This window comes from Oncorhynchus kisutch, linkage group LG28 (genome assembly GCF_002021735.2).
Source record: "Oncorhynchus kisutch isolate 150728-3 linkage group LG28, Okis_V2, whole genome shotgun sequence".
In the NCBI taxonomy this organism is placed as follows: Eukaryota; Metazoa; Chordata; class Actinopteri; order Salmoniformes; family Salmonidae; genus Oncorhynchus; species Oncorhynchus kisutch.
Genome location: NC_034201.2, coordinates 26,143,874 through 26,153,963, shown reverse-complemented (window position 1 = coordinate 26,153,963; position 10,090 = coordinate 26,143,874). Strand labels below are relative to the sequence as shown.

General features: G+C 40.6%; 2 protein-coding genes across 5 annotated transcripts in view; one reads left to right on the top strand and one right to left on the bottom strand.

The window, feature by feature from the left end:
- The first annotated feature begins 1,108 nt into the window (after positions 1-1,108).
- On the top strand, positions 1,109-8,417 carry LOC109873102 (uncharacterized). Of its 3 annotated transcripts, none has more exons than XM_020464633.2 (8): positions 1,109-1,350; positions 3,142-3,265; positions 5,516-5,573; positions 5,845-5,927; positions 6,117-6,275; positions 6,403-6,460; positions 6,711-6,793; positions 6,971-8,417. In XM_020464633.2, the coding sequence occupies exons 2-8, from the start codon at positions 3,157-3,159 to the stop codon at positions 7,159-7,161; spliced, it is 741 nt and encodes a 246-aa protein (XP_020320222.1). In that variant the 5' UTR covers positions 1,109-1,350; positions 3,142-3,156; the 3' UTR covers positions 7,162-8,417. The 3 variants fall into 3 exon arrangements, with proteins under 3 accessions (XP_020320222.1, XP_020320223.1, XP_020320221.1); XM_020464632.2 differs by having other exon boundaries at positions 1,130-1,350; positions 5,815-5,927; XM_020464634.2 differs by lacking the exons at positions 3,142-3,265; positions 5,516-5,573 and having other exon boundaries at positions 1,128-1,350; positions 6,971-7,784.
- The window catches only part of LOC109873103 (derlin-2-like), a 22,073-nt gene continuing 19,746 nt past the window's right edge, over positions 7,764-10,090 (bottom strand). For both annotated transcript variants that reach the window (XM_031807808.1, XM_020464635.2), the window contains one exon: positions 7,764-8,417. Coding sequence is in view for 1 of the 2 variants with exons in the window: in XM_020464635.2 (XP_020320224.1) it covers positions 8,312-8,417 (106 nt within the window). In the remaining variant the exon portion in view is untranslated. The remainder of the gene's footprint in view (positions 8,418-10,090) is intronic.

The window sequence follows — 10,090 nt, the reverse complement described above, 5'->3', positions numbered from 1 at the left end:
AACACTACCACATAAATATCGGGGGTTTCCACTAGTTACCACAGTCACAAATGGATATATCCCAGATGATCCATTATATTGACAATATACTCTAGTGACCGCTCTAACAACGAAAATGCATTTATTAAAAAATGGAAGGCAGTCGGTAGGAGGCAAGATCAAGTGGGATCATGAGGGCAGATACGCGTGTGAACAACACACAGACACACACACACACAATGATTTCCATTAGTTACCATAGCCACAAAATGAACATTTGGCTATAGTAAAAATTCCTGAAAACAAAAATGTACTTTTTTTTTAAATTCAAGATTAGGGTTAGGCATAAGGTTAACCGTGTGGTTAGGTTTAAAATCACATTTTAAGAAGATACAATGTAGAAATAGGCGGGGTTTATGACTTTCTCAATTTTGCTAGGATGTCACGTGTCCTACTCGTATCAGTACACTCTTAACAATCAAAGCCTTACGAAACTTATATTTTATAAAATAAACCATATATTGAAGACCGAATGCATTTGACACCCCTGGCATAGAGCTTCCTATTGGCTGCTTCTGAACATTTCCAAGTGGGGAAACTCTTTTTCCGCATTCATATCATGTCGGAGTGATCGGAGGAACGTCTTGCCTACTTCAGAGGAACGATTTGGGCATTCACATGCTCAGAGCTTGGAAGGAACGCAATAACCATTCTCACCATTGACCACTGTGTTTGTTGCCATTTTCAGTGGTGCATGATGTCAAAGTTCAGCATGTGGGAAAGATCGGGGTCAAGAGATCATTCCCAATTTTCCTAGTCATAATTACAGATTGGAGGGGCGTTCACATGCATTTTTCCCAGTAGGAAGGTCGTATTTACGAGTTGCCAAATTGACGTCAATGCGGCATTTCTACGCACCACCAGTCGAGAGATCACATCCTAGATGTCGTGATGCCATTCAGTATGTGGTGCTTTCACCCAAGACAATATTACTTTGACTCAAACTACTTGTTGAACTATCCATACAAACTAGCTAACAAATTAGACAATATTAACAGCCACATACACACACACACTCACCCCCCCCCCCCACCCTTCTCCCTCACTGCCTCACCCATCCTCACACTCTGCATGGTCTCAACAGCTCAACAGGGTCTATAAAAGTATCTGAACCAGTGGAGCGGAGTGATGGGTGGGGGAAGTAGCTGGGAGTTCCTTAAAATATGATTGAGAGGAAATGAGTCGGCTGCAGATCTCAGAAATGCATTATGCCACCATAAGAGTTTCCCTATCTTCTGTACACAGCTTAGAAGTGAGAATATCATTGACCCACACAACCCTAGTTTTCAGCTGTTTGACTTTCCTTGTAAGGTAAGGCATACATTTTGAGTGTATTCTATTGTCATAAGAACAAGAAAATGCTTCTTTGTATTCAAAATATTTTATTCTAGCGTACTATAAAACTGTGCTGACCATAGAACATTATTGTAAAATAAATACAATAGGTGATATTGTTATTATTTTATTAAAGTGTTGATAAAATAACTGAAATTACATAATAAACTACAGATGCAAGCTGAGGTTTATTTTGTATGATAATTACTGTTGGTGATGGTAGTTTATAATAAGATAATAAATAAAGGACTAATTTATCATGTATGCTGAGATCTACTGTTAAAGTATAATAAATACATACAAATTTAACAATAGCCTACTCTGCAACATCTTTGTATTGTGTATAAAAAATGATATTGTTGAAAATTATTTAGACAACTTGTTCTAGAAAATCATATGCAGCTGTGGAAGGATGTTGTCTGATAAACAGGTAATTTACATCAATCTCTGGTCACAGAGATAAGTGTGAATTAGTACCATTTACCAGCTGTGTCTGTGGCAAACACGGTTAATGAGACATTTTAAAACTTAACATTCATTATAGTTAAAATGTCAATTTGTATTATATGTAAATTATTTGTCAATTATATAATTAAGCATTAAGGCCCGAGGATTGTGTATATGGCCAATATACCACGACTAGGACTGTTCTTAGGCACGACGCAAAAGGGTTTTGTAATGATCATGTAACGCTCCGGGTGTCGTGGGTGTGGAGTCAGACATAGGAAACAGAGATTGCAATACTGTGCTCTTTAATGCACTCACGCAACACAGGGTGTTCCAAAACCAAATGCCCCAAACACGGGGACGAAAACAGTACAACAGAAACACGACCGGGAACAAACACGTTCCTCTAGTACATAACCGAAGGTCACAATAATTAATCCCGCACAAAGAACCAGGCGGGCCGGCTGTCTAATAAAGCCCAACTAATGACTCCCTAACAGGTGCTAACAATAAACATACAAGGAGGGGGAGGAAAAAACAATCAGTGGTAGCTAATAGGCCGGCGACGACGACCGCCGAGCGCCACCCGATCGGGAAAGGGAGCCACCCTCGGTCGGACTCGTGACAGATCAATTAGCCTTTTAAAATGATAACATTTTAAACACACTTGGATTAGCTAACAACGTGCAATTGGAACACAGGAGTGATGGTTGCTGATAATGGGCCTCTGTACGCCTATGTAGATATTCCATGAAAAAAATATGCTTACAATAGTCATTTACAACATTAACAATGTCTACACTGTATTTCAGATCAATTTGTTGTTATTGTAATGGACAAAAAAAAGCTTTTCTTTCAAAAACAAGAAAATTTCTAGGTGACCTCAAACTTTTGAACAGTAGTGTATATGTAAGGGTGCTCAGGGTTGAGCTTGACAGTCAAAAATGCTGAAGAATCAGAGATGTCACAACAATATATTATGTAAAAATCTCATCACTTTTTGCCTTACACCTTTGATGTAGTACAATTGTCTGCTCATTTCCAGTGCAGTCTAAAATAACCACATGACCTGGTCAGCTCAGAAAAGGGGAAGTGACATGCCATGGAGATTCAGAACAAAACTTAAATGTTCAAAGTTCTCATGTTTCCAATAAAGCACTGAAGCACTGAATTGAAAAGTTGAAATGCAGAACAATGTTGATTTACTTTCCTTGCAAAATATTTCAAGTAGCCATTTCTGTGGAATTCATGAGGTCCTCAAATTCATCTGAAGTTCATAATCAGTTACTTACATGTATATTTTGGCACTTTTGTTTGCAGTGGACTAGATCACCAATGGCACTTTTACGAGAGTTCTTGCTGTGGGTGGTTCTTGGAATGATTTTTGTATCCTTGGTAATAGGCCTCATCTTTGTCTTTATCAACAAGTGTATCTCCAAGAAAGGTATGTTTTTTCAATGATGCTATTACACTGAACAAAAATAAAAATGCAACATGTAAAGTGTTGGTCCCATCTTTCATGAGCTGAAATAAAAGATCCCAGAAATGTTCCATACAAACAAAATGTTTATTTCTCTCAAATTTTGTGCACACATTTGTTTACATCCCTGTTTGTGAGCATTTCTCCTTTGCCAAGATAATCCATCCACCTGACAGGTGTGGCATATCAATAAGCTGATTAAACAGCATGCTCATTACCCAGGTGCACCTTGTGCTGTGGGCAATAAAAGGCTACTTTAAAATGTGCAGTTTTGTCACACAACACAATGCCACCACAGATGTCTCAAGTTGAGGGGAGTGCAATTGGCATGCTGATGACAGGAATGTCCACTAGAGCTGTTACCAATAATTTAATGTTAATTTCACTACAATAAGCCTCCTCCAACGTCATTTTAGAAAATGTGTCAGTACGTCCAAACGGCCTCACAACCGCAGACCATGTGTAACCACACCAGCCCAGGACCTCCACACCTGGCTTCTTCACCTGCATGATTGTCTGAGACCAGCCACCCGGACAGCTGATGAAATTGTGGGTTTGCACAATTTTTTTTATAATAATTTTTTTAATTTGACCCCTTTTTCTCCCCAATTTCGTGAGATCCAATTGTTTTAGTAGCTACTATCTTGTCTCATCGCTACAACTCCCGTACGGGCTCGGGAGAGACGAAGGTTGAAAGTCATGCATCCTCCGATACACTGCTTCTTAACACAGCGCGCATCCAACCCGGAAACCAGCCGCACCAATGTGTCGGAGGAAACACCGTGCACCTGGAAACCTTGGTTAGCGCGCACTGCGCCCGGCCCGCCAAAGGAGTCGCTGGTGCGCGATGAGGCAAGGACATCCTTACCGACCAAACTGCTTCTTAACACAGCGCGCATCCAACCCGGAAACCAGCCGCACCAATGTGTCGGAGGAAACACCGTGCACCTGGAAACCTTGGTTAGCGCGCACTGCGCCCGGCCCGCCAAAGGAGTCGCTGGTGCGCGATGAGGCAAGGACATCCTTACCGACCAAGCCCTCCCTAACCCGGATGGCGCTAGGCCAATTGTGCGTCGCCCCACGGACCTCCCGGTCGCGGCCGGTTATGACAGAGCCTGGGCGCGAACCCAAAGTCTCTGATGGCACAGCTGGCGCTGCAGTACAGCGCCCTTAACCACTGCGCCACCCGGGAGGCCAGGTTTGCACAAATTAAGAATTTCTGACTGTCAGACTGTCAGAAACCCTCTCAGGGAAGCTCATCTGCGCGCTTGTCATCCTCTTCAGGGTTTTGACCTGACTGCAGTTCGGTGTTGTAACCAACTACAATGCTCACCTTCAATGGCCATGGATGAATCCCTGTTTCAGCTGTACCAGGCCGATGGCAGACAGCGTGTCTGACATCATGTGGGTGAGGAGTTTGCTGATGTCAACTTTGTGAACAAAGTGCCCCATGGTGGGAGTGGGGTTATGGTATGGGCAGGCATAAGCTACGGACAACGAACACAACTGCATTTTATCGATGACAATTTGAATGCACAGAGATATTGTGATAAGACCCATTGTCATGCCACTCATCCACCGCCATCAACTCATGTTTCAGCATGATAATGCACAGCCCCATGTAGCAAGGATCTGTACACAATTCCTGGAAGCTGAAAATGTCCAAGTTCTTCTATGGACTGCATACTCACTAGACATGTCACTAATTGAGCATGTTTGGGATGCTCTGGATCGACACGCACAACTGCGTGTTCCAGTTTACGCCAATATCCAGCAACTTCGCACATCCATTGAAGAGGAGTGGGACAACATTCCACAGGCCACAATCAACAGCCTGGTCAACTCTATGTGAAGGAGATGTGTCATGCTGCTTGAGGCAAATGGTGGTCACACCAGATACTGACTGGTTGTCTGATCCATGCCGCTACCTTTTCTTTAAGGTATCTGTGACCAACATATGCATACCAGTATTCCCCACCATGTGAAAGCCATAGATTAGGGCCTAATCAATTTATTGCAATCGACTGATTTCCTTACATGAACTGTAACTCATAAAAATCTTGAAATTTTTGCATGTTGGGTTTATATTTTTGTTCAGTGTACATCACTAAAAGCACTATTGTTAGAATTCCAGGTCCATTTTCATCACTACTTATATGAACAGTCTATTTAAAAGTCTGTGCATTGTCTCAACAACTATCATATTTTTTACAGCTGCTGAACAATACAATACAAATAGGCCAAGTCACACAATCCCTGAGTCTTATGCCCAGTAAGTCTCTTTGCACTATTCCGTTTTCAGCTGATGAAAATGTAACCTACATTTTATTGACATTATATAGAGATTGGTTTTGTTGTTCATTAACACAATTAAAACCATACCGTTGGTCCTCAATTCCCCTCAAACCTTTAAATCAATATAGGGTCAGTTGTTTTAGGAATTCTCAGTAGTCCGGGGGAGAGAGAGGGTACTTGTCAAAAGCATTTTCCAAGGTGGACACCTAATTTCTCAGGTTTCTCCCAATGCTTTCTCCCTTATCCAGGAGCAGCAAATATCATCCCAAAGATCTGGAGAATGATTTGCCTCCTTTACCACCCAGGACACAGTTTCTCACATCCTACCCCGGTAAGCATCAGGTTTCATGGGATGAGCATTGAAATGCAATCATAAGCACACAATGAGAGTAATATTACACAAGGATAAAGCTGTTGTGTTATAACATTCACAATAGGAACCTTTAAGCCCACAGTAAGAAAACACCTTTTGGATGTTCAATGTCAGCTTCAATGGTTAATGTGTGTGTCTGCTTTCCAGAGATCGAAAGCTATGAGAACCTTGCAGAGCTACCCTACAATGTGAAAGTAGAAAACGAGGCCCCTCCGCCGTACCATCACACAGAGACAGAGGTGTGTCAGGACGTGTGTCATGACAGCATTTCAGAGGACTATGATGACATCGGAGCAGACTGTCAGAGTGAGGAGGACTATGATGATGTGGGATAAGGCCAGAGGCAACAGAGACTATACTAGACACTGTTGATATGAACTATCTTTTTCAAAGTCTGTGCACATTGTCTCAACAACTATCATCTTTTTTACAGCTGCTGAACAATACAATATAAATTCGCCAAGTCACACAATGCCTGATTATTATGCACAGTAAGTGTCTTGCACTATTCAGTTGATGTAATTTAACATTTCAATGGATATTTATAGAGTGATTTTGTTGACTCATCATTCATTAACACAAAACCACCATTTTGGTCCTGTATTCCCCTCAAACCTTTTAATCAACAATATAGGGCCATTTGTTTCAGGGATTTTCAGTAGTCCGGGGACGTGAGAGGGGGCTTGTCAAAAGCATTTTCCAAGGTGGACACCTAATTTCTTGGGTTTCTCCCTTATCCAGGAGCAGCAAATATCATCCCAAAGATCTGAAGGATGATTTGACTCCTTTACCACCCAGGACACAGTTTCTCACATCTTACCCCGGTAAGCATCAGGTTTCATGGGATGAGCATTGAAATGCAATCATGAGCACACAATGGGAGTAATATTACACAAGGATAAAGCTGTTGTGTATAACATTCACAATAGGAACCCTTTAAGCCCACAGTAAGAATACAAATTTTGGGCAGCTTCAACTGTCAATGTGTCTTTGCTTTCCAGAGATCAAAAACTGTGAGAACCTTGCAGAGCTACCCTACAATGTGAAAGTAGATAACGAGGCCCCTCCTCCGCCGTACCATCACACAGAGACAGAGGTGTGTCAGGACGTGTGTCATGACAGCATCTCAGAGGATTACGATGACATTGGAACAGACTGTCAGAGTGAGGAGGACTATGATGATGTGGGATAAGGCCAGAGGCAACAGAGCCTATTTTAAAGACACTGTGGTGGCACATAATGTATACTCCTGCTAGACCAAAATAGATGTTCTGTACAACTATCCTCATCTGATACAGCTTTAATGTTTACTAATTTATTTGGTAATGCTTTACTTCAGTCCTCTGCCAACTGGTATAGCTGCCTGGTATTTACCAAGAAGATCTTGTTACAATGTGTACTTTCTTACAACCAAGAATTCAACACAATTTAGTTGCGTTTCAGGGTATACTTTGTAATTGAAACTCTTATTGTGCTGTAGTTAGACGGTATAGAAAAAAAGAGAAGCTGTGTAGTTTCAATATGAATATTGACCATAGAGTATAACATGTATACAATCTATATTTTAGGTTCTGACAGTTGAACTATGCTCATGAGGGATTTACAAGTTATATTCTTTAAGAATCAATTAGAATATAAAGTCCAAAATGGGTGTACCAATTGCAGATTGCCCCTTTGAACTAAAGTGTTCTGAAACCTTCCATACACTGCAATGTCTTCTACCAGAGGAGGTTAAGCAATGTATGCAGTTTGATTTGTTTGCAGTTACAGTAATAATTGTTTCTACAGTTGCAATAAACAAAATGTGTGCTTTTATTCAATATGTAAGTTATGCAAGAGTTCACATTGTTGATGCCTAGTGCATCCAAGCACTCTTTTGGGACTGAAATCACATTAATTAAATAAAACAAATATGGAACGCCTTACAAAAAACTGACAAAGAAAATATATCCAGCAATATATGCCAAACGTTAATTATATAGATTTATTGAAGTAAAATGGAAAAAAACTCCAGATCTGAATTAATTCAGATTTTTGCCTCCGTTTCCCATATTGACAATATTCCCCCAGAGATAAAGCCAAACATCAACACAGCCAAAGGTTCCCCATCAAAAGTCCCTTGCTGTTGTTACGTCCTCATGTGGTCTTAAAGTGACAGTCTGGCTTATATAATAGCTTGAGGGAGATGTAAGCCACACACCAATCTCAGAAAAGCTCTGGTTGGATACTGGCGTTCTCCATTCAGAACTAGAGAAATAAGTCAAGAAAAAAAGACCAAGTTTGTCCCTCTGTCTCACTAAGGGAATGTCCATAATAAAGTGATCCTGTGGTGGGGGGCTAGGTTAACCCCCGAGGCGCTGTCCTTCTCCCCATGCGAACCCCCCTGGACGCTCCTCGGGAAGGGGGTTGTAGTTGGCATCTTCTTCTGGAGTGTCAAACAGCATCTTACTGTGGTAGAGACAAAATAACAGAGACAGGTTATATATACACAAACCAAAACGAGGTACAATATGCTTAAGATACTTTTAATAATACAGTACCTTCAGAAAGTATTCACACCCCTGGACTTTTTCCAAATTTTATTGCATAACAAAGTGACATTACAATGGCTTGAATTGTAAACAGCATGGGTGGTGGTATTTGGATTATTATTTTTTGCATGATAGTACTTTAAAAAAGTGTCAATATTTCGAGAAAAGTAAATAATATTTGGTGAATAAAGTGGCAATATTTTGAGAATAAACAAAATACATTGAGAATAAAGTTGTTTATATTTCCAGATTAATGTATGAGATTTAAGTGCATGTCTCCTTGTTGTTGTGCGCACCACTGCTGAAATGCCAAATTAGATGACACTTTACTTTAAAATTGCCTTTAGTTAGATGGAAATCTGGAGACTATCAGGTAGGAGGGGAAGCTTAAGTACTAAAACAGGTGTTGATAACGTGGCAGCGTGGTAAACTAGCACAGCTTGTTCCATGAATTAATCACACAAAAAATGATTAGCTGATAACTACAAAACAAACATTATGGATAATATAGAGAATCTGGAACCATTTATTGATCAGAATTTTGATTTGCTCGAAAAAAGAAAACAGATACATTGAAGCGAACAAGGGAAGACCTTTCCTCGAGTTTTGCGAGCGAAACCGGAAGGAAGCCGCAGTCTAAAATTCTAAATTTAACATTGGAGGGGACGTTTTTATAACGGTCTCCAGAAGATAGAGCATTACTTACAAGCATGAGTGAGCAGTTAAACTGGATCTATTGCCTGGGGTACTGGGGGAGGTTGAGGCCTCAAAAACAGGAATGGATTACAGGAATAAAATGGAGTTGGATAAAGTTGGAAATAAGATATTGAAAACTACCGTGGACTCCCTTAAAGACACTTCAGAGAGGCTACGGTATGATGATAAAACAATGAAAGCTGAATTACTATATCTAACGTGCATAATTATGAAATTTTTTATAAATGGGAATAAAGGAGAACAAAAACGAAAACTATCAGTCAGAGGGAAAAAGTCAAGGTGTTCATGAAACGTAATCTCAAGATGTCAGACGAACATGTGGAAACAATTGATTTTCAAAGAGCTCACCGTTTCGGTGGCAGAGCAGAGGGATGGCCCCGTCCGATCATAGTTATGCTAACCCACTACAAAATGAAAATTGCCTTGTTACAACAGGGTAGGGAATTGAACACCCCATTCTCTATTAATGAACAATTTCCTTATGAAATAGTGGAGAGACGACGTGCCCTGTACCCCACTTTCAAAAGGCTCCGAGCAGAGTAACAGAACGTTTATCTAGTGGTTGATAAATTATATGTAAACAACCAAATGTTCAAGGACTCGAAGATTACAACGTGGCGGTGAGTGATAGCTACCTCCTGTTGAAGTAGTCCCCAATATATTGCTGCTGCATTGCTGACGCCATTCACAACTTGCAGACTTGTTTACATGTTGCTGTGCGTTTTGTTGCCAACCTTACTTTGCTACCTGACAACTTTACGGTTTTTACTTTTTAATTACCGTTTATATTTTTGGTTTTTCCCCTCACCCAACTTTTTTTTCATTCAACTTTTTCACTCCGGACGCTTTATCTGGACATGGTTCGTCAGGACC

What these genes read in the sequence shown, in the direction of transcription:
- LOC109873102 (XM_020464632.2), top strand. Translation starts at nt 3,157, where the DNA reads ATGGCACTTTTACGAGAGTTCTTGCTGTGGGTGGTTCTTGGAATGATT. An exon ending in CATCGGAGCAGACTGTCAGA is followed by an intron (nt 6,276 to 6,402) that starts GTGAGGAGGACT and finishes TCTTTTTTACAG; the next exon opens with CTGCTGAACAATACAATATA. An exon ending in ATGCCTGATTATTATGCACA is followed by an intron (nt 6,461 to 6,710) that starts GTAAGTGTCTTG and finishes TCCCTTATCCAG; the next exon opens with GAGCAGCAAATATCATCCCA.